Source organism: Betta splendens, chromosome 7, assembly GCF_900634795.4.
Source record: "Betta splendens chromosome 7, fBetSpl5.4, whole genome shotgun sequence".
Lineage (NCBI taxonomy): Eukaryota > Metazoa > Chordata > Actinopteri > Anabantiformes > Osphronemidae > Betta > Betta splendens.
Window position 1 is genome coordinate 2,151,412 of NC_040887.2, and position 24,448 is coordinate 2,175,859.

Consider the following 24,448-nt stretch of genomic DNA (forward strand, 5'->3'; position numbering starts at 1 on the left):
TTGTACGCTACGTCATTAAAAGTGGACGGTCGCATTTGAAATGACGTGAAGAACGTGTTTGCCATAATGATAATAAACCGTGAACACAAAGATGCAATAAAGCAAATTAAGCTTAGGCTGTGAAGCGATAATCGATACGCAGATAGGCTCCTGCACGCAGCCTTGTTTCGGCTGATACCGGGGATACTGTTCTTAGATTAGTTAAGCCCGAAGAGGAGCTAAGCACATCAACGAGGTAAAGTTAGCATGCTAGCTACGTAGCTAGGTTTACCTTTAGTGTCGCCAGTACCTCAGGGGTATATTTCCTGTCGTGCAATGTTTCGTTAGTTTGAATATGTATTAACCTGATACGTTAAGTAACTCCACGTCAACTATAGTACAGACGCGAAAGCGGGTCCTTTAAGGGTGTCGCTAGTGAGCTAGGAACATTAGCTCCGTTTTTAGCCAGCATAGCTAGCCAAACATCGCACCAGGGTTTGAGTTTGCTGCTGAGTGGCACGTTTCGTTGAGCTATAAGTGAATTAGTGGCACATTTAAATGTTCCGGCTGAGATTAAGCTCTCAGATCAAATGACACAGTTTGCTAAGGGTTATGCTAACAGAAGAATTGGTAGTCCTTAGTTTTTGACAGTTGCAGTCCCTTGAGGGCTGCTGCACCTGCACACTCAGCAGGGTGGTGTTTATCAAGAGATGCAGCGAATCTGCATCTCCTCGTTTTCTTGAGCCAAACAAAACCCGTGATCTGTGTCAGTCAGATGAGGGAAAGTCAGGTGGTGCTTTATGTTTACTGTTCATTAAGTCATGACACAGAAGCTTTATTATTGCTGTTTGGAGCAATGTGTAGCTGTGCAAGTGTTAACCAGTCGGTTACATACTTACTTTTATTCACTTTTATTTCACTCTCATATACTCATTAATTCACTTCTTGAAAAATTTAAACACAAACTTAATGTAATTTTTTGGTTCATTAGAAGTTAAATAATTTACATTAACTCAAAGAATGGACTAGGAGAATGACATATATTTGTATTTTCATTTCTGACAGTCAATGCTATGGCGTCTGCATCTGCCAGTGTGGACTCCAAGGCAGAGCTGACTAATTTACTGGAACAGTGGGAGAAGGATCAACAAGGCAGCACACAGGAACTGGTTAACATACTCACCAAGTAATTGGAACATCTTGTGTTGATTTTTAGGATGAGTTAATAAGGGAACTGTAAAGATGTGTTAATGTGGTCATGTACTTTATATTTTAGAATTTCTGAACTTGTTGAGAAGGAGACAGAGGAGTACCACAAAGCAGACCCAGACCCTTTTGATGATCGGCATCCTGGTATTAAAAAAGTCAACGTCTAAGGGCAATATCACAGGGCAACATAAACAATGTTTTTGACATTTTACTTTTGGCCGCTAGGGAGAGCAGATCCAGAATGTGTCCTAGGACATCTGCTCAAGATACTGTTCAAAAATGATGACTTCATGAGCGCAGTATGTATGGATCAATGACATTAGACTCGTTTTTGTACAAATAACATCATAATCATATGTTTTGTCGCTTTTCTCTGTAGTTGGTAAACAGCTATGTGATGACCAGTCGAGAATTTTCCCTCAATGCAGCAGCTTGTCGCCTGCTTCAGAACATCATGCCTGGATTGGAGACAGCTGTCGTCTTTCAGGAAAAGGTATTTTATTTCTGACTTCAAATAAGCTAAATAAAATATCAAATGTAAAATAAACAATATTTAAATTTTGAAAGCAATTAATGTAGCCTTTAGTAGTAGTAGTAATATTAGTAGTAGATTAGATTAGATACTTTATTAGGGACTATATAGGGACTTTATTAATCCCACAAAGGGGAAATTCTTGTGTTTTCAGCAGCAGCATGACAATTTACAGGATAATGAAAAAAAGTAAACAGTAATGACTGCAATAGGAAAACTACAGTACTACTTGTATACTGTATACTTATTCTACAAATACTTGTACATACAGCAGTGATAAATTGTGCAAGAACAAGGCACCATTGTTGCATGCCCATGCTGTATTTAAGGGTGCTGTATATGTGATAAGCCGTAAGAAAACTCAGGAGTCAGCCATCAATTTCATGATGTTGACACCACACAAATAGGTACAAACAGAAAGATTTAATGTTTGTGGAGTCACAGTCCAGCTTGCTGGTTGGTTACACTTTAACTACCGTTTGACTTATGCTCATTGACTCTTGAATCTTTTAATGTACTATGTATTTTCAATGTTTAACAGAAACAAAATAATCTCACAGACCTTTATGTTGCTGTGGAAATCTTGCATTTCATTAACATTTTTCTTACTAGTAATGTGTTTATGTGACTCTTTTAGGAAGGCATAGTGGAAAGGCTCTTCAAGTGGGCACAAGAGGCTGAGCAGCCCCTCAGAATCTATGCTACAGGCTTGTTGGCAGGAGCTATGGAGAACCAGGACATCGCAGCTAACTACAGGGAGGAGAACTCTGTTTTGGTCAGTAGGGCATCGTGCAGTCTTTACATAAATGTTATTATAATAAATTAAGTCTAAGTACAAGATTGTGAATTAAATCTTGTACTTTGTACATTAAGCCCCAGACTAATTTGCTAAAAATCAGTGGGTGGTGCGAAGTCGCGACTGTCCATCAACCTGTTTCTTTTACCTTCCTGCTTTACTTTGACAGGTGCCTTTGATGTTGCATCGGTTGCGTGAGCTTCAAGATAAGGATGCAGAGAACAAACGAGATATCAAACGGCCCAGCCCCAGGAAGACTCTCAGTGAACCTCTGCTGCCTTTGGATGAAGAGACTGTTGATGGAGGCTTTGAAGAGAAGTCCTTCACAACAGACAGAAATGGAGCTGAGAAGGAGAAGACGGGGCAAGAAGAGGGCGGTGAAGTTCCTTTTTCAACCATTGAGCCTGAAAACGAGCTTTCCTTCCGTCTCACTTCCCCTCACAAGACGAGTAGTCGTGCCAGCTCTGCTGTTAAAACTATGATGAAGCCCATGTCTGCCCCGGGTTCACTGATGCACCAAGGCATGTCTGATGGTAGCAGTTATCTAAGAAGGAAGGCAGAGAGGGAAAGTGGAAGAACCCCAAAACAGAAGCTAAATTTCACTTTACCAGAACCAGAGAGGAACTTTAACGAGCTCTCCAACAGCAGCTGGTCTGAGATGAGCCCCTGGGTGATTGGCAACAACTATCACCTGTACCCTCTGACCCCAGAGATCGAACAGAGGCTCATGCTGCAGTATCTCACTCCTTTGGGAGAATATCAGGAGGTTAGTTCATTGCTATCGTGTTTCACTTGTCTTGTCATGGTCTTGCCAGCAGATGTCAGTAATAATTAATTTTGATCCTGTGACAGTATAAAATCCTGTTTTAGCCAGGTGACTTGCTTATATAGGAAACCATGGTAACGGCCAGGCTTTGTTTTGGATGCTGTACTGCAGGTTCTGGCAAAGAGCCATTTGAAGGATTCATAACCAAGCACAACAGTAGATTTGTGGATCTAATGGACATTTTTTCTTTTTCTACCTTCAGTTGCTGGCAGTGTTCATGCAAATGGGAGCTCGTGAGCTTCTCATGCATTACATGGATTTAAAGCAAACCAATGATGTGCAACTTACATTTGAGGCTCTAAAGGTAAACCTTCTGTGGCGATTGACACAACATGATGCCAAAACACAAGGTCAAAATCTGTTGGGCTTAAAGCTGTGCTTTTCTCTGTCTGGACAGTATCTTGCATCTTTGTTGCTGCATAAGAAGTTTGCTGCAGAGTTTGTAGCTCATGGAGGAGTTGAGAAGTTGCTGGAAATTCCCAGGCCATCAATGGCTGCTACCGGAGTGTCTCTGTGCCTCTACTACCTTGCCTATAACCAGGATGCCATGGAGAGGGTACGAAACAGATACACAGCACAAAAATCCTCTTTTAATTTAGTGTTTTTAGTCGGTGTCATTTGATTGCATTGGGTCTTGGTATCAGGTAAACAGTGTCAAACATATACAACAACATTAACCTTTTTAACTGTCATCTTTCATTTAACAAAACATCAAAAAGGCAACCTAAGGACCCCCAAGATTAATGACACGTCTACACGTGCTGGTGCTTAATTAATCAATAATCAATAATTATATTACCAGCTTCACTCCTATGGAAGCAGGAAGCATGCTTAGAATTGCCCACATTTTTGTCAAATCAATAATGACACAATGCAAAACTGTCTTCTTATTTCCATCATACAGTTTATTCACAAATCATCTTTTATCTACGTAGCTGAAGATGATATCATCGTGTTGTAGAAGCAGTTGCTGTCTTTGACTCCTTGCCGTGTCCTCTCCTCTCAAGGTGTGCATGCTGCCACACTCCATCCTGTCTGATGTGGTTGGTTACACGCTGTGGCTGCTGGAATGCTCCCATGCATCCGGCTGCTGCCACGCCACCATGTTCTTCTCTATCTCTTTTTCTTTCCGTGCTGTGCTGGAGCTGTTTGACAGGCAGGATGGGCTCCGACGCCTCGTCAATCTGGTAGGACAAAGCAACAGCCCACTACATATGATCCTCAGAATGTCAACTTAATCATGTATATGAAAATACTTCTAAAAGAACTGATAAAAACAGCAGTCACTGTACTGAAAATGGAACGCATGCTGAAAATGTCTGTCAGATCAGTACGCTGGAGATCCTGAACCCTGAAGACCAGGGAGCGCTGCTGAGTGATGATGAGATCTTCTCCAGTAGGCAGACGACCAAGCACACCTGCATGGCTCTGCGCAGGTACTTTGAGGCCCATCTGGCCATCAAGGTGGAGCAGGTGAAACAATCCCTGCAGCGCACAGAGGGTGGTGCCCCGATTCACTCCCAGCCGTATTACAAGGTAAACAGAGAGGAGAGATCTTTGATTACTGTTACAGAACACTTGGTTTTTGAAGTAAGCCTATGTACTGGCAATTATGATCGAAAAAAAACATTTCACAGATGTAACCATAGTTCTCGTTTCGTTCCACAGGCAGTCAGCTATAGCCGTGAGCAGGTGGTGGAAATGATGGAGTTCCTGATAGAGTACGGTCCACTCCGGCTGTACTGGGAACCAGCAGAGGTCTTTCACAAGCTGTCTTGTGTCCAGCTCCTCCTGCAACTTATTTCAACTGCCTGCGACTGGAGGACCTACTATGGCAGGTATTCACAAGAACAATTTTGTTTTCTTCTTCACCTTTTTACATCTTTTAGCAGACATGGAGTTATTAGTACTATTGTGATGTAATGATTCGTTCATCCCATGCAGGAGTGATACTGTGCGTTATGCCCTTGACATCCTGAGCATCCTCACAGTTGTTCCAAAGACTCAGCTGTTGTTGTCTGAGGCTGTCGCTGTGCTTGATGAGGGAGGATCGACTGTTTCTACTGTTGGTAAGAGCAGCAAACATTCCTCAATCACAAAGTTAAAAATAATCAAACTGAAGTATTTCCTAATTTTATGCAAAAAAAGTGTTAAGAAAATATTTAAACACAGAGAATAGTCACTAATGTATTCATACTATTAGATGTTTTGCAAGATGGAGACTTAAAGTGATTATGTGACTCCATTTTGCAAATATATGTAGAGATAATACTGAAAGTCATTCCCTTCCACACAATGTTATGCTGCATTTCTTCATTCTTTTAGTCTTTTTTGTAAAATCTGAGTCCAGCTCAACTGGTACATGGTGTGTTTCATCTAATTGTTGGCTTTGTCTCGCAGGAATGAGTATTGTCTTGGCAGTAGCAGAGGGAGAGGTGTTTGTAAATGATGCAGAGATTCAGAAGTCGGCTCTGCAGGTTGTCATCAACTGTGTCTGTGCTCCAGACAAGCGCATGTCCAGCATTGGCAAGTTCATTGCAGGCACCCCCCGCCGCCGGCTGCCCCAGCAGACCAAAGCTAATGAAAGTGTGCTCTCCAAGATGTGGAATGTGGTGCAGTCCAACAATGGCATCAAGGTAGCTGCTTGATTCCGTATGACAGCGTATGAAGTGTTGCCACTATAGCAATATATTTATATATATATATATAAACACACACACACACACACACACACACACACACACACACACACACACACACACACACACACACACACACACACACACACATACATATACATGTTCCATATTGGAAGAACAAGAAATCTATAACTCTGTAAGTCAGACAGTGAAATTGGTATTAAGGAACAAACCAACTCACCAACCTACAGCCAGATAGTTAGTTAGTTATCTTTTGGCTTAAGTCCTGCACCACAAAGCAGGGTCCATTTTCACAAGGCTAAATCACCATGGTAACCTGTGCTGCAGGGCTAACCTGCTGCAAAGCAAATTAACTTCAGAGGCCTGACCATCAGAAGAATGGACAAACAGTCAAACGAATCTCAACAATGAAATGAAAGATAACTAGGAATATTGGTTTATTTTGACAGATTTGTTCCATCCTGTTAACAGTCTAATCTCATCTATCTAATCAGAACATTCACTTTAGATTTGTCAGCCATCGCTCTTAACGTCCACCCTGTGTGTCCTGTAGGTGCTGTTGTCTCTCCTGACAGTGAAGATGCCTATCACGGATGCGGATCAGATCCGAGCGCTGGCCTGTAAGGCCCTGGTGGGTCTGTCTCGCTCCAGCTCCGTTCGTCAGATCATTAGCAAGTTGCCTTTGTTCAGCAGTGGACACATCCAGCAACTCATGAAGGAGCCCGTCCTCCAGGACAAACGCAGCGAGCACGTCAAGTTCTCCAAGTTTGCAGCTGAGTTAATAGAAAGGATTTCTGGAAAACCTCTGCTGATCGGCACCGACGTGTCTCTCGCGTGGCTCCAGAGAGCCAGTGTGGTCGCTCAGTCCAGGATCACCTTCCCGGAGAAAGAGCTGCTGTTGCTTATTAGGAACCACCTCATGGCCAAAGGCCTTCATGACACGGCCACTACGCTCACCAAGGAGGCAGAGCTCCCGATGGCCTGTCTGTCTCATTCTTCACACTCAGCTTCTGCTTTTCCTCCTGTTGCTCCTCCTCCAGCTGCCTCTCCTGTTGCTACTCTCCCCCGTACACCACGGCTGGCCAATGGTGTTGTGTCAAGACTCACAAACCATCCCTCTCACTCGTCCACACCAGGATCTAGTCATTCACAAACTCGTCCCTCTATATCTCAACCTCCTGGCTCTTGTCCCGCCGCCTTCCCGTCGACATCTGTCCACCACTGTAACAACGGCTCGCCGCTGATTGGACGGATTGTTTTCTCCCGTGAACGGCAAACGGGGTGTGGAACAGTGAGCTGCAAAAAACCCCGGGTGCTGAGGCAGAAGTCTGACCACGGCGCCTTCAGCCAAACCCCAGCCATGAAGAAGCAGTTTGACAGGCACCTGCCCTCTCCCCCTGCCTTAGACAGCATTATCACAGAGTATCTGAGGGAACAGCACGCACGCTGTAAGAACCCTGTCACAACATGCCCTCCCTTCTCTCTCTTCACTCCACATCAGTGCCCTGAGCCCAAACAGAGACGACAAGCACCCATCAACTTTACATCCCGCCACACGCGGAGAGTTATCTATCCTAAATATGGAGGAGTAGACGGAGGTTGCTTTGATAGACATCTCATCTTTAGCAGGTGGCTTCTCTCTCTCTCTCTCTCGTTAGAATCCCATTTTCTTTAAGCGCTAGTTATGATTATACATGACCTTCCTTCACAAATATGCGTCTGTATACTGTGTTTCCCAGGTTCCGTCCCATCTCTGTGTTCAGGGAGGCAGACGAGGACGAGAGTGGATTCATGTGTTGTGCCTTCTCAGCTCGCGAGCGGTTCCTGATGCTTGGAACGTGCACAGGGCAGCTCAAACTCTACAACGTGTTTACAGGCCAGGAGGAAGCCAGCTACAACTGTCACAACTCAGCCATCACTCACCTCGAACCCTCAAGGGTCAGAACTACACAAATATGACAACTTATGTAGGCATTAAACTGCTGTTTTTTTTTTTTCTTCATTCCTTAACCATGATGCTTTGTATTTTCAGGATGGCTCTCTGCTCCTTACATCAGCCTCTTGGAGTTATCCTTTGTCTGGACTGTGGGGTATGAAATCAGTATTTATCATGAAGTAAGTCGCTTTTGCAAAGGAGTAACTTTTTTTACCAGCTGCATCAAAATGCATATATTTTAAAATCTCAGATGTCAAAACCAAATAGCCAGAATGTACATAAATTCATTGACTTCTGCCTGACTACAAATGCAATTAGTTCAGTTGGTGATTACGCCTTCCTCTTGTACTGTACAGCTTGGTCTAGTCAGTGGTACACCATCTTTATGCTGTCAAGACAAGGAGCAGGGAAAAGAGACATGTTGTTTAATTATGCACACTAACAGCCCGAAGGCTGCAGTTTTTAGTTCATGGAAGCACTTGGCTTAATTGATTTGCACAGTTTAACCAAAGCAAAATGAGGAATGCAGATAAACTCCCCTTTTTATATTTAAATGTGAAATGTTGATCTTTTCGTTTCAGGCATTCCTTTCTGGGTGATCATTACGTGGAGTTCAGTAAACTGTCACAAGATCGTGTCATTGGGACTAAGGAACATGTCGCACGAGTATGTAATATATATAATATGAGTAAGATGAGATATACAGGACAGTGTTTCCCCTAGGATCATGGCTTTGGGAGGGAGCGTGTGTGGAATCATAGTGTTTGTTTTTTTTAATTACACTATACCAATATATTTTAACATCTGAACAAACCAGGTAACTCCTTTTGGCTTTATCCTGTCAGCGGTTGCCACAGCGAATGATTTGCATTGTAGATTTGGCAAGTTTTTACGTCGAATGCCCTTCCTGACCCCTCTCTGACCTGGGTGACAGGTCTAACCACAGCACCACGGCTTTAGATTTTAAAAATCTAAAAAAAGAAAAGGTTAGCAAAAAAAGGTTAACGATTGCCCTCTGACTGGGTCAAAACATTGGGCGGTGGCTGGAGTTTTGCTGCTTGTCAGGGGCAGGACATGCAGCACGTGGGCTCTTTTCTACTTTAACTCAGAGTAGGAAAACTACACCGGCTGCTACTCGCAGCAGAAAAAGTGTTCTCTTCTTCAAACGCCTATGTTTTTGCCTGTCTTTTAGCCTCATGCGACATATTCTTCTTTGCAGCCTCGTGGGTGTGTATCGGGGTGGAACTCCGCCGTTCGCGATACAGAGGAAAATCGTAAACGCCCAAACGTGGAGACACTAATTATATGGCATCGTATAAATAACATAAGGCTACTTAGTTTAATAAAATAAAATACTTTTTCCGAATTACTTCTGTCGGTATTCTATGAAAATCAAATTAGCTTCATCTTCAAGGGGGATGGGGGGTGCTAATGGAGGGACGCCCTTTAATATAATAGTGAGGGAAACACTGCAGGAAAAGAAGAAAGTAAGAGGAGTGTTAACGTTTAGCGCTTCTCCTTTGTAGATCTATGACATCCAGACAGGGCAGGTCACGCTGACGCTGAACAACCCAGATCTGGCCAACAACTACAAGAGGAACTGTGCCACCTTCAACCCCACTGACGACCTGGTGCTGAACGACGGCGTGCTGTGGGACGTGCGTACGGCTCAGGCCATCCACAAGTTTGACAAGTTCAACATGAACATCAGTGGCGTGTTTCATCCCAACGGCCTGGAAGTCATCATAAACACAGAGATTGTATCCTTGAGACCTGAGTGCTTCAGTGCATTGGGGAATACATGTGTTAGTGTGCTAATCGAGGACTAATTAAGATGTACTTGTTTGAAAAAACAACAACACAAAAATATAATATTTTTGTTTATTTATTTTTTATTATATAAAATATAACAATTTCATTGTTTGAGGTTGTAATCGTCTTTGAACAAGCAGTCGTTGTTTATACCAGTATTTAAAAAGCTTGTGGTCTTTAGCTGGAGTGTCAGTGGGATCTGCGAACGTTCCATCTTCTTCACACAGTTCCTGCTCTGGACCAGTGTAGAATAGTCTTTAACAACAGCGGCACCGTCATCTACGGAGGTAAATACCCCTGTAGAATGGGAGATGTGGAGCATTTGGCATCGAGCCTACAACTCGCTCCACAGTCAGTGCGAGTGTGTGAAAGGTGTGTTTTAGTGGAAGGCTGTTAATTATGAGTAAAGTGAGCATGTGTGTATTTGGAGAGTGGTGTGAACAGACCCTGTAGGTGTGTGTGTGTGTGTGTGCGCGTGCCAGTGTGTGTTTGATGCCACAGTCAGTCAAAGCCATATGGACAGAAGAATCAGTTGGACTGGCAACTTAGAGAGCCAGCTGGTTCATGCCACCTCACAGGAAGAGCCATGGCTGCGCCGTAACAGCTCTGCTCATACGGCGCCATTGAAACCTCTCTGCAGCCAGAAGCATGGCTGTGCAGCCCACTGTGCGTGCCTTTTATTTTCTTTCTTTCCCTGCCTCTTTATTCTTGCAGCAATGCTGCAGGCTGACGATGAAGACGAAATCATGGAGATGCAGATGAAAAGTCCCTTCGGTTCCTCTTTCAGGACTTTCAACGCTACAGACTACAAACCTATCGGTGAGGCTTCCTCCCCTCGACTCGCTTTCATTAATCTTCTGTCATACTGAGATGTCATTTTGCTTTACTGGTAAATTCAGCTGAATCTGAACTAACACAGAGCTCCTCCGTACCTCTGCTTTACCCTGGTTCGCTAGTGAGCAGTGAAATTGCTAAAACCTTGCAGGGCAGCCACACATGTCCAAGCCATAAAAGAAACAGCACGGTGTTTGACTGATGGAGTGATGCACCGTGTCATGATTAGCTGTGCCACAATTTGCATCTTGTTGATAGAGGCTGGTTCGTTTCCACGGTACATGGGACATTGTTCCAACGCTCTACCCTTATTGTGTGTTTCATCAGGGGTTTGTAGTGAATCCCTTGAGTTTTTCAGGCGTTATTTCTTCTTTGATGAGGAGACATGTTCGCCTACATACTGGACACTCTCCATCAGTTGTTTTGCAGTCTTCACCATGCAAATTTTTTTCTATTTGTTCACAAGTTGTGTTCTGCTCCATCTTCCGGCTTATTTACATTTCCAGATTTTCATGTGCACAGAATGTGCTATTGATTTTGGCAGACGAGCCCACTGTAATATCTGATAGTGTCTTTTACTACTTATTTTGTTTACTTCCTTCCTCTTACTCACACCTCGACCCTAAATCAACTGAGCCATCTGCGAACTCTTATGTACATGAATTAACCTCCAAAAGACAAGGAATGCTCGGTAGCTCTCCTGCTCTTAACTCTGTGCAAACTGCATTCGACATGTGGCTCCTTCTACATTGTTGTCAACTACTATAAATATCTGTTTACTTGTAGTAACAATGAATGACTTTTTAAATGCTTTTTATTCCCTTCTCAGCTACTATTGATGTCAAGAGGAATATATTTGACCTGTGCACAGATACAAAAGACTGCTACCTGGCTGTAATTGAGGTAAATTATTGTTAGTTTGTATTAATGTCAGTGTCTGTAACTATTAATGTTAACATTTTCTTTACCTACTGTGTCTGCACCACAGAACCAAGACTCTGTCAACACTGACACAGTGTGTAGGCTGTATGAAGTTGGTCGGCAGAGACTTGCAGAGGAAGAGGAGGAGGATGAAGAGGATCAGGTTTGATCTTTTATCTTTGCAAAGCAGTAACTATTTAAATCTATCAGCCAAAAATAGAAATTTGTCACAAATATCGTATGCTCTCCAGGAGGATGACGATCAGGATGAAGATGACGATGACGACGAGGACTCTGATGATGATGTCGATACGGATCCTCTCATCGCTGAGCTAGACAACGAAAATGGTGGCGAGGATGAGGATGATGAAGAGGAGGAGGATGGGAATGATGAGTTCTCTCCCTCTGATGAGGAGGTTGCGCACCTTCTGGAAGAGGATGTTGACGTTGCAGATGATGATGATGAAGATGACAACGACGAGGATGATTCTGATGATGCTGATCTGGATGGCGACAATGGTTCGTAGCTCTTGAATGTGATAAATAAATGTATATGTGTGGGGATAATCAAACTAGCTTAATTTGACTGTTAATGACACCTGTCTGGATGTTTTAGCCCATCAAGGCTGCGAAACTACAAAAATAACAACAGCTGAAGGTTTTTAGACTAATCCAATCATAAAGTCTGTTTTCTAGAAAGAACCTCTGAAATTATACTTGAATAATTTACAGATTTTACGTGAATATTATAATGTATAGGATAAAATTAAGGAACATTGATAATTGACATAACTGCATCTTAGTTTAAATTACTCGCGTATTTGACGATGGGGTCTCAGACACAGTCTAACTGTTGCTCAGGATTTTGTCTGGAGCTACAGGGAAATGTTGTCTTTTCTATTGGAACTTAAAAACTGCTGTCTGGGTGTATTTCAGACATCGAGAGTAGGATTGAATGACTGAGGAGGAATTTCAGAAGAAAAAAAATAAAATGATGCCGGGAGGGTTTTTTGCTGTTTTGCCAGTTTTACTTCATGGCTCTGCATTCTCTGCATCCCTAATTCTGTGCTTGTCTGTCGCACAAACAGACAGCTCTGACATCTCTGACCTTGAGGATGACATCATTTTATCCCTGAATGAGTGAGGAGACATCAGCATCTAGAACCAAGTCACTGGACGTGTCAAGACCTCTGCCTCACAGACATTTGAGCTGCCGAGCAGGAGGCAGGAAGAGTAGAGGTCAGATGAGGTGGGAGATAACTTGGAGCACTGCCTTTTTAACACAGTGGGTCTCTGCACACTTTGGTCCCGTCGGTGACCGATCCAAAAAAAGAACAATCTGACAGAGACAGACAAGAGCACACATCGACTGGTCGGCAAAATTGATTGTATATGATATAGTTTTATAAAGAAGTGGGCTGGTTGATGAGCAGTCAGTGTGTCAATGCAATGAATAAAGGTTTTATATTTTACCACATTAAGGGCTTTGAACTTGAGCCTTGTCATTGGATCTGGATTCACTGGCTCTGTTCGGGCCTGGAAAGGAGCAGCCTCTGTAGGAGTGCTGTGGTAAACGGTACGATTCGTTCCCACCTGGAGTCATCGGGCAGCTAATGAAACGCACAGACCTGTTGCCAAACCCACCGTCAGCTTTTGTTTCCATCAGCAACGGTCAACCAAAAATGCCCAGCAGTGCCAGCGCCGCCTCCTGATTTCTAGTGTAAATAGTCGCCTTCAGTCGGTTTGGTGCTTTTGAGACACTGAAGAAACCACAGCTAGTGTACACACTGTAACGAACCACAGAGGCAGCAGGTCACAGTTTAGTGGAAGTTTCTCAGTGACTTTGACGTCGCTCAAGCAGGTTCAGCAAAACTTCAATCTAAGATGATTTATTGCAGTGGTTTTGGTTCATGACTGATAACATTGGAAATTTAAACCTATTGGTTGAAAAAAAACATGTTGCTCAATTTTGAAAGATGAAATAACTTAATTTGAAACGTGTTCGATTAAATAGGAGGCAAAGTCTCGAAGCTGAAAACCTTCCGCTTGCACACTTTGAAAGCAGTGCAAACATTTCATGATTCTGTTTTTCATGTTTTGCCTTGTATCCACTCATTTTATCAGCTTTCTTTACAATGAGACTTGTTATGTTGAGTATTTTGACACAACTTATGTACAGCTTGTATGTATCTAAGTATTTTTACTACAAATGAAGATACAAATCTAAATTTGTGTGCTTTTATTATTTTTATCAAATCACACCCTCATCATTTAAGAGAGCTTGAATTGCTTATAACATTTACCCAGTTGAATTTTCTGTGGCCCTGAGTTGAGTGCTTTTAATGTGATGCATATAATTTCTCACATCCTCATGGCTGTAAAACGAGACGTGCTCAGATCAGGTGGATGCTGAACTGCGCATGCACTGATGTACATGTACGGCTGCGTTTCCCTGCGCCCTCCCCCACAGTTTAGAACAGAAGACGTTCAAGAGTTGCCAGAACCACATGAATCAAATAAGCCCCTAAATTGAGGATGTGCATGTTCACAGACGAGTGTCTCCATGTGAACAGACTGAATATTTGTGGAAGGAACATTTAGTGCATGAATAGTTAGATTCTAAGACGTTTTGTTTGTGTGAAGGCAGTTGATGGATGAGATGGTTGCACACTCGACTCATTACATCCTCAGCTGCTTTTCATTGTCTCTTGGCTTTTGCAGTGTTAAAAGCGATAACGACTCCCCGTCTATTAGGGAGCCTCTGTCTGCAGTTCTGCTAAGTCTGACTTAAATGTAGCTGCAGCTCCTAAAAATGAAAATATTATTAGTAAAACTATGTGGCACACATTTTTTTTAATGAGATGGAGGTTTGCATTTTGTTAGGTTTTATTCTAAATGTTTAATAGCCGAGTTGCATGTTTATCTTTTTAAACGCCCCACACTCCTCCGGCTTTATGTGTGTGATTGGAACACCGCCCACAGTGTTCCACTTGAAGTAATAGACAGATGGGAGTCAGTCACAGCGTCGCAATGATGGAGAGAAATTACCCTGCCGAATCCTGCCCTCCCTCCCACACTACAAACACGCTGGACGCTCAATATTCACCAGATCGCTCTGTTTCTGTGGACATGATTGTCTTGTCTATAGGATGAGCCTGAAATAACTGAACTTGTCTGGACACAGCATTGTTTGGTTCACACACCAGCTCATCAGTTTACTTAAAAATGAAGATATTTATTTCGTATCAACTTTTTTGCACAGGTTTGTCTCCAGTCGGGTGGAGACTTAAAACAGGATCTAAAGGGAACTTGTTGGAAAGTATCCTTCAATAAAACACACTTAATTCGGGTGTTTGACCTCAACACATTGAGCAAAACCTGGCGAAGCTGCAGCAGATGTGGCAACAAATAATATCCAGTTCAAATAAAATGGCTACAGATCCTCAGTGAAACCCACAATCTGAGGACACCTCGTTTTCTTTACGCCAATGGCTTCTATAAATCAAACAGTGCTTTATGTGACGGAAGCCTAATAGAAAGACCCACAGTTCACTAACATTTAAAGGGGAAATTGGCCGTCGGGAATTAATTACGTCCCATCTGTGTGGGAGCATGACTGCACTATGACAAAGCATTGGCGGCAGCGGCTCTGCTCCTTTGAAATGACTCCACCAGGAGGTGCTTCCCCACATGTCCGGCCTGATCCGTGACACCGTGGGCTACTTTGTGGCCAGCGGCCCCGGGAGAGCGACACGTTCATCCAGAAGCTGGAGGAAGCGCAGTTTGTGTGCGTGAGACGACTCCGACTGCCATGAGAGGGAGGCGGCGACGGCGAACGCTTGACACATCAGTGTTGACAAAACGAGTCATGTGACGGTGGTGAAGATGGCGCAGCTTATGGTATATCGCAGTTTCCTCGGCATTTCCTTGCGCCAGCTCAGTGGTTCGGACTGGTGAGTGGCGTTCCGGCCCATTCAGCGTCGCGTGGATCAGCTGGAGCTGCGCGCGACGGGGGGAGGGAGGGGACGACGCGGAAACAAAGACGGTAAAGAAATAAGCTTCGAGGAACAGAAATCTCTCCGTTGGGCTCGAAGTGCGGCTGCAACAACACCTTTTGTGGCGACCAGAAGCCGCTCACCGGGAGCGCGCGTGCGTGCGAGCGTGCGCGCCTGCGTGCGCGCCTGTGCGTGCGCTAGGTGGACACGGAGACTGCATCAGACTGGAGACACACGCTGGGACATAATAGAGCGCAGATACAGGCTTCGATGGCCCTTCCTCCCCCTTTGCACACACGCCAACGTCAGGACACCGATTCCGGTCGAGACATGTAGTCCTGAGCGCGAGCAGCGGGACCATCCAGCCTCCAGCCGTTCTTTCAGCGGCGTCGTCTCAGCGCATCGACATAATGTGGCTCTGTCTACCGGAGGGGAAATAAGCCAATATGTGGATACCTACAGAGGAGGAGAAAATCGGAGTTGGTGAGTTAATTGCACCAATTTGTGTTAATGTGCAGCGTTTGGTCTCGTCTTCTACGTTTCACTTTCAACATAACGCGTTGTGGTCGCGCTTTTTACGGGAGGAACACCCAGTTTGGTTCATCGACATCCCCATTAGCCGTCCACCCAATGTTCCCTATTATTCCCACCAGAGCCGGTGAAAAAAACACACTTACAATGGATGATGCACCGAGCCAGTGACTGCATAGAACGGGAAATTGCGTGGGATGATACATCCTACAACACAGCACCTTAAAGATGCGATCTCCGTCTGTACACAACCGCGGGCAGTGCTTTAAACCGGGGCTGCAGCTTTGAGCGCTGGGGTTTTTAGAAAAATGCGTCAGTTGCATTTCAGCCTTTTCTTTACATAAACATATCTGGAAGGGAGAAGGGTGAAAAAAACGCGATTCGTGCCGGAACCACGAGGGGGCATCGTGACTGCGTCCCTCCAACAGGTGTAGACCGTAGTGGAACTCGAGTCTACCTGTAGACGAACAACCGCCGCCGCCGCTGCTGCAATCCTAGGAACTGCGCCGTCGGACGCGCTGGGCGTGTGTGCACTTTGACCTCTGAGCGATCGTCCCACTGTGCTTCATTTGTCATGAAGGCTCATACAAAAATAACAAAGAATCAAAGGTGAAAACGCGGTTTAAACTGCCCACTAACACCCGGCTGCTGCAAACGTGTCAGCAGCGTATGATTCTAGTCCACCGTGGAGGGTTTTCATCATGGGAATGAGTCATGTCCAGATGCTCCACAGCTGCTTGCAGGGCTTCTCGTGCTGTCTTGCACATGATCCTCTCCCCACATACACACGCCCACACATGCACCTTGCCTGGAGGCCTTACATTCGCCACGATCGTTTCATAAATACTGCAGGACGGGAGCCTCGCGGCGTTCCGCCGTAGCGATCGTGTCCGCATTTAATCGTTCGCCCATCCGTCACGGACTCGCTGCACCTGTAACGCCAGCGCGGACGGGCCCGTTTGAGGCTGCTGCGAGTGGAAAGCAGAGAAAAGGACGCGGTTCGGTGCGATGGAGCAACAGTTCGGCGCAGCCTCCGCAGCGGTCGGTGCGGAGTGACCTGGCGCTGTCCGTGGTGCTGAAAGGCGGGCTGCTGTACCTACACAGAACACGCTGTACCATCTGAAGGCAGCTCACATTACACCAGTCGCTTCCCTCATTTGGCTCAGATCAGGTATTCAGACGCGCTGCGTTAACAGGCACCGCGGCCCCGGAGCCCGTGGAACTCCTGCATCCGCTGCGGTATTAATCGCACCATTTGCCATATTTCCCCAGTTTCTTGGCTTTATATTACTGTCATTAATAGTCTATCTCCCGTGTTACCTACAGCTTTGTGTAGCGTTGGCCTTTCTTCACCTTCAGCACCTCATCAAACATTAATGCCTTTCTTAGAATCACTTCCTATTCGTGGTTGTATCCAGTCAGGAAGTAATATTCTTTGTAAATCGCTTGTAGAATGGAACCAGAGGCCTGGATCAGTACTCGGCTAAATCACAATTAATTTCTAATTATAGGGTTTTCTTCGATTAATAGTTCAAACATCTAAAAGTAAATAGTGATTATATATTAAAAAGCAATAGATTGGGAGATTGTAAATGATTTTTATTGATTAACAGATGAGCAGATTTAAAACACGGACTCTAATCAATCATCCAGCATTTTTAAAATCATTTGGCTGGGTTTTTTTACATGTGAGTCATTGACAGACTCATCTCATATAAGCAGAAACACTGAGTTGTTTTTTTACACTTTTATTGGAAAGAGCTGTGACTGTAAGTCAGTACCTGCCCACATGAGAGAGAGACTTTATTGAATCAGCTGGCGTCATCTGTGGCCACATGGATGCGGCTCAGGAACCAAATACAATGCCAGTATTATCTGAAATGGATTTGAACCCTGGGATCAAACGTGTAGTGATGACTACAAACGATAGAGCTAATTTTCAAATGAGACAGGGATTAATGTAGCTCAAAGTAACATTGCTCTTTCGCTAGTCATGATTTTAAGCTGTGATGTAATTTCCAAATTAAAGTTTCTGAGCCTCTTTGAGGTGAGCCTGTTGGATTTGGCTTTAGGAACTAAATCACAAAGCCTCCTGCTCAGGTTTTCTGTGGACATTCACACCAGTACAATAAACGTGAACTACATGTCTTTGCCGGTTCACGGGGGCTTTATGATAATAATGCGACAGCTACTCAGAGCCCTGCGGTTGTGTAGCATGTCTGGATTTTTCTGACACTGATTTGGGATCAGATAGGCTCCTCTGTCTGTGGCAGAAATCCCCGGGTTAGTAAGACTTCAGTGCAGTAATGTGTCTGAGTAAGCGAGTGCCTATAAGTCGTGCCGAGCAGCGTGACTCAATGGGCGAAGCCCATAGACTGTTGTGTAATTTTTAACTTAACTGGGACAGAACTACTCAAGCCAAAAAAGCAGGACTGCGGTCTTCATGCTCGCGTTGAGTTACTGGATCGGTTCAGGAATTCACTCACTACGGAGTTCAGCTTCTCCCGCAGCAGCTGAGACTCAAACTAAAAGAGACTAAAAACCAAACAGTCAAACGAGTTCTGTTCTGTCTAAACAATGAAGGCCAGTGTGATGTTCATGGTTGGCTCACTGTGCAGTCGGTCACTGTCGCTGTCATGCATATTATTGTTAAACTCACAGTTCAGACACAATTTCACTGCATGGATTTCTGTGTTTCTGATTTCTTTACTCTATATTTGAGCTCAACAGCTCAAAGTAACAGGAAGCAAGAAGTGAAGTTCATACTAATATTGTAGGTAGCTGATGCACAAAATGACAAGGGACTATTCATATTGCCACAATGCTCTGATCTGATATAAGACAAACCTTTCAACACAGACATAATGTTTGTCGTGCTACGCGTCTCTTTTAAGAAGCCGCAGAGTCCCATTTACTCGCAATTATCACACAAAAGCCCTGAATCTGTTCCCACACGATAAGAGCATTGTGTTAATGTTGGTCTTTTCTTTCTGCACCCTGGATGGCAGCACTGCTGCTAAAGATCACTGACTTAGGAAATAAAAGCGCCGCGTTCGTTCTCACACCATCTGATTTCTAACAGTAACCTGATGCTTCAAATAAGCAATAACGGGTTCAACCCGTCATGTTGCTCAAATCTGTTGAATTTCCTGGTTCTACTCTGATCTTGAATCAAATCTTTAGTGTCCTAGTGAGAACTTCTGTAGCAGTTCCATGCATCACATCGTGCATGAGGAGAGTTGTCGCTTGCACAGCAGCGACCATAAGACGCTGACGGCGAATTCGACTGAATGGAGACACAGTCTGGGCCGATATGCTGTTGCTGAGTAGAAACCTCTTCTTTTGCCAGCACTTTCTGCTGCCTGTCCCGTCGGTCCTTCCAACAGCCTACGTTCAACATGTTGAGTTTGAAAATGGATTTTGTTGCTTGTGTTGTGAGGATATGGTAATGCGCTGCAGCTCTTAGACACAATGAAGGAGTGTTGACACAGCTTGGCGGCTCTGTGAGGGAGGACGCCGAGCCGTGCGACGCACCCATCTCATCTTGTCCTGACACGGCCTCCGCTGAGGAGTTTTTAAATGGTGTGAGTGCAGGTTTTGCAATTCAAATGAAATAGAGCCCATTAAAGAATGTGACTCTCAAATAGGAAATACTTAGCCCTGCCTGCGAAAGGGCCACAGGCAACGCGAACAGGGTGACAAGGAGGCTCTTTAAGTCCATCCGTCTCCCTCCTCTAATATACGCCCAATGCGCTTGACTTGAACTCTAGTGCCGCGCAGCATCTAGAAGCTTGCCATTTTAAAATTCCCCGATCCCCGCAGCAGTTACAGTGAAGAAAGCCCTCCAGTTTGTAGATTATCTGTTGCTATAGTTACCCAAGCGCAGGAACTGAACACTCGTTACCCTCAAACGAAGCCGAGCCCGGGCCCCTCCTCGCGTCCTCCCCCTCACTGGGTCCCTTGGCTGCTTCATTAGCATAATGATTCACACCAAACTCTCCTTGAAGGGCCACCATTTGTAGGTTTACCGTCATCAGCGGAGCCCTGTCGTTATTAAACAAGTTTGTCTTGCATGTTACATGGCTCATGTTGCTGAGTTGCAGCGCTGCACAGATGAAAACAGCCTCCGGAGGTTTCTCCCATTGTGACGGCCTTCGCTGTGGCATCTTTCCCCTGAGGGGGGATCATATTCCTAATCAGGGACTGAGTCACAAGATGCTGCATGCACGGCCAAAGACTGCATGATGCTGCAAAAGCCGCGGACGTGGACTGTTTATGCTAATACGGACTCGTGCTACAGCGGCGGGCGTTTAGCCCCGCTGCTTCGCCGCTTGTGCGGCCTCTATTTTGGGAGCTGCTTCAATTAAGTTAACGCTGCACAAAAATCAGGCTGCTTAAGAATTCATTGCCTATTAAAATGACTGCCCACTTCAGGGTGGGAGCTTGTTTACAGTTCACTAAGCAGAGGCTCCTGTATGACACTGTGTGCTTTAGCTTATTAAGAAGCTGCAGTAATTGTCCTGATTCAACCCCAGACTCACGCTGCGTGGAGACGATGTGCCGGCGTAGTCACAGCTTTCAGGGATGAAACCAGGCTGAAATGTTCAGCTCAAATGCAGTTTCAGCATCGTTGTTTTTCTTCTCTCCACAGTGATCTGCAACTTCCGGTCATCAATATGTCAGGCCCTGGTCCTGGAGATCGGGGAAACTGTACAAATACTGGAGAAGAGTGAAGGTACTACAGGAACGTGCACTACAGAGACGGAGACACGGTTCTTTATTCTAAAGCATTTCACTTTCTTTTTATAGTGAAGCTAATTAAACACGACATGAGCACATTCTAATGATTTTGCGCAGGAGCGCTCTAATACAAAAGGGGACATGAAGCTAAGCTAGTGAGCGCTAGTTTAGCAGTTTAGAGTGAATCTCCATGTTATTAGAAAGCTGGCGACGTGCTGAACATAATATGAAGTGTAAAAGCTAATGAAGCCGTTGCCTCCACACATCGGACACAGGGCTGCGTACTGTGTTTCAGGGGGAGCTGAGTTTCTCCTGTGCTCTTCTGCTCCACTAGGTTGGTACCGAGGCTTTTCCACCAAGAAGCCTTCAATCAAGGTATTTATAACATCACACACTCATCCTGCTGCACGCGCTCCGTTATTGTGGCGGATACAATGCATTGCAAAACTCACAGTTGAAGCATAAGACATAATAATTGTGGCCCAGAGCAGATTTTCTATTTATACGAACAATGACATGACACTAGTACGTTTGTGTGATCGCTTCCACGTTTGTCAGGTGAGTGATAATATGATGTCAACCAGAAACAACAAGGACCTTAATGGCTGATTAACCTATTGAATGGTGCTTTGAATTGACCCAAATAGACGGATTCTGAGCTGCTCTTCCAAAGTTGCTCTCACAGAGTCACTGTTGTTCTGTCTGACAGAGACAGGTCCAACTACTGCTGGTCCAACAGGCAACGCTGCAGTGCCGCTACTGCATTGTTTTTCCTGTAAAACATCTATTTTTGCCTCCTCTTCAACCAGCAGATGGTGCAGTTATTATACCAAACATGGTGTTTTAATAAAATGGTGAGTAACATCTCCGTGAGTCCTCACAGAGGAGACTGTACCTGCTCCGCACAGCGTTGTCTCCTGGAAACCAGTACGAGAGCAGCCTGGAAAGTCATTGAACGAGAACAAAGATGTCAGACCTGCACACACACACTGGGTGTATTATTAGAAAGGGGAGAACAGCAGCTAATTTCTGCCCTTTTGTGTGTCGACTTGGCTTTGAAGTGAAATGTCAGGAGCTGAAGTATTATGTGATTTCGCTGGAATGTTTTAAAGAAAGCACGAGCGCCGTCCAGCCCTGGTAAATGTAGGTGTTAGTGGCTACACGCTGTCCTTCTCTACTCTCATCAGCTATTTACGGTTCCTACTAACACCCCTCCATTTTGTTATGTACTCTGCTGCCCACATCCATTCGCCCCCATACGAAGGGCGCTGAGAGAATTAGTTGTGCTCCCTGTGGCCAATTCTTCACATCTGGCAGATTAGAATAAGGAGAATGAACTGCGGGGCTGGCAGTTGGCACCGCTGGGTCTCCCGTGCCCCCCCCCCCCCCCCCGCTGAGCCAAGGCACAACAGAGCTGCTGCCTCCGCTTCTGCAGCCATCGCAGCCCTTTCCCCGGTCTTCATACTGCAGCCCACCGTGGCCCCCGTGAACACAGCAGAAAGCATGTGGCCCCTTTCTGAAGCCTCCGTCACCGTTTCTGAACTAACGCTGTTGCCTCGGTAACGTCCTCCTCCATGTGTCCACAGGGTATTTTCCCAGTCAGCTATGTCCACCTGAAGAAGTCCACAGTGACCAACAGAGGGTACGTTTATGATCAGCCGTCTTATTCATTTGTTGTGCGTTATGCATCCGCTGTCGTCATGGTGACGGGACGCTTCATTGCAGGTTTAACACAGACTCGCGGCGACGTGAGGGTGGAGGCTTGTTGTTGTCAGGTTGTCGCCTGTGGTTTGGTTCCAACGATAACGACTTCGCACACACTGATTGTGTTGTTATTTATTTCTCAGGTAGTTTTGCTAGTTTTTAACCGTGTTGTTGATCACATCTCACCCACACGGTCCCGAAAAAGCCAATTAACCGGGTTTGACAATTTAGCTTTAACTGTGGCTTTCTGGCCATAAATAATTCATGTTGTGGACGATTGTAATGTTGATTGTTTATTCATAACCAGGCCACTAAAAAGGTCGCAGGTTTCACCACAGCGACAAATCAAACATATTGAATTTGTGCATCGCTAATCATAAAAACCAAAGCTTTACAAATTGACCGGCGGAAGGTTTTGTTAGTGACTCAACACCTGCTGTACAACATTAGGGTGTTTTCAACAAGGTTCTTTACGATCCATTAGTAAACTACAAGGCTTTAATGGAGCAAACGTGTCTCAGTCAAACATAAAATAATACCATTATGATATTTAAAACAGATCAGACAGCTGGGTTCTGTTTGTTGGGTTGAAGTCTGTCTGCTCGGTCTTTTGTTGTTTGACTGCACCTAACGCTGATATGTGATGATGACCACCTGAGAGCTGCTGACATTCACACACACACACTCTCACACACACACTGGCCCTCTACAGTTACTGTCACAATAGCCGGCCTTGGCTGTAGAGGACGGGCAAAAGACGGACACAAAGACAGGCAGCGGATTTATCGGCCTCAACTCGTGGATGTGCCAGTAAATCTGGAGGCTGTGATCTGAGCTCAGCGTGAACGGGGGGCTTGTGGTTCTTTCACCTCCCCCCAGCTGCGTTAACGCAGAGGAGGAGACTCTTTTCTGCACTCCAACAATTAAAAGTGCAGACTGGAAAAGCCACATTACTTCCTCACTCCAGGAGCTGCACTTTGCTGCCTTATAGAGTTAATGAGGTGACACATGTAACAGAAGCATCCCCACCACCAACAATCACCCCGACTCATCATGTTTCCCTCAGTTCAAAACAGTGACACAGTTTTAGCAAGTAACTGAAGCATTTTACGGCTCACAACTGCATCCTGAGTGTGAATGTCTACCAGGAGTCAGAAGAAGCTGCGTGAGCTGCTAGTTGCTGTAATGTATTTACCACTTGCTGTTGTTGCCACAGGCTGTGTGAGACCGTGGTGCCCCTCGAGGACCCTATTATCACCGAGACCACCTCCACCCTGCAGGAATGGGGCGTCCTGTGGAAGCAGCTCTATGTGGTCAGTGGCACTCAACTCCTGTCTCACATCAAAACACGGCACGATGCAATAAAAGTGGAGAAAAAAAACAAATGCGAAATAAGCATTGTTTGATTTTCATCCTCAGCAGGGAGTTTGATGGAAGAGGCTTTTTGTTTTTGGGGCCTAATTCAGCAGCTGGTCCAACCAGGCCTGGCGTCAGGACGGTGAAAGGCCCACACACATCCTGACAGCTCCTTTGGGTGCTTCCAGCTTGTCGTTCTGACTGTCACCTACATCTTTCCATAGTATCTAAGTAGGAAGGGAAACGGTGGTTGGACTCAGATAATGGCCTGCAGACCTGTCGTATGCGATTTCATGCTGTGTCATTCACTCACTGATTGATCTCGGCCGGTCTGTCGTCGTTCCTGAATCATCCCAAGATCCTCCACCTTCACTCAGCGTTGACTGGTGGCGAAGTGATTACTGGAAACCCAAAGCGTCCTTAATCCTGCGAAGTGTGGAGGGGGGCAGGCACAAGTGGTTAGCAGGGCTTTAAGTTTGGAGCTGAGTGGATGCATTGGCGAGCTGGCAGCACATTTTTACATAACCTCTCACTGAGGACTGCTCATGCTCTGAGCTAGCGCGCAGCCCAAGGCTTGGCTGCGGTGATGTAACGTCCTCTGAAGCTCGACTAATGTG

General features: G+C 45.1%; 2 protein-coding genes across 2 annotated transcripts in view; both read left to right on the plus strand.

Annotated features, from left to right (window-relative positions):
• Positions 1-20: 20 nt before the first annotated feature.
• Positions 21-13,733, plus strand: LOC114858393 (DDB1- and CUL4-associated factor 1-like). The gene is made up of 25 exons (XM_029155559.3): positions 21-235; positions 1,045-1,165; positions 1,256-1,332; positions 1,414-1,487; positions 1,568-1,681; positions 2,358-2,495; positions 2,686-3,282; positions 3,545-3,646; positions 3,740-3,898; positions 4,350-4,529; positions 4,669-4,878; positions 5,011-5,180; positions 5,287-5,411; positions 5,743-5,978; positions 6,556-7,631; positions 7,742-7,940; positions 8,035-8,117; positions 8,520-8,604; positions 9,465-9,698; positions 9,944-10,037; positions 10,465-10,569; positions 11,414-11,487; positions 11,573-11,668; positions 11,757-12,024; positions 12,594-13,733. Exons 2-25 carry the CDS (start codon positions 1,053-1,055, stop codon positions 12,647-12,649), a joined length of 4,665 nt encoding a protein of 1,554 aa, XP_029011392.1. The 5' UTR covers positions 21-235; positions 1,045-1,052; the 3' UTR covers positions 12,650-13,733.
• A 1,433-nt stretch (positions 13,734-15,166) lies between these two features.
• Positions 15,167-24,448, plus strand: part of dock3 (dedicator of cytokinesis 3) — a 30,639-nt gene continuing 21,357 nt past the window's right edge. Inside the window, 5 exon segments of the mRNA XM_029155558.3 lie at positions 15,167-15,983; positions 20,683-20,766; positions 21,106-21,146; positions 22,358-22,413; positions 23,692-23,788. Coding sequence (XP_029011391.1) covers positions 15,947-15,983; positions 20,683-20,766; positions 21,106-21,146; positions 22,358-22,413; positions 23,692-23,788 — 315 coding nt within the window. The 5' untranslated portion in view covers positions 15,167-15,946.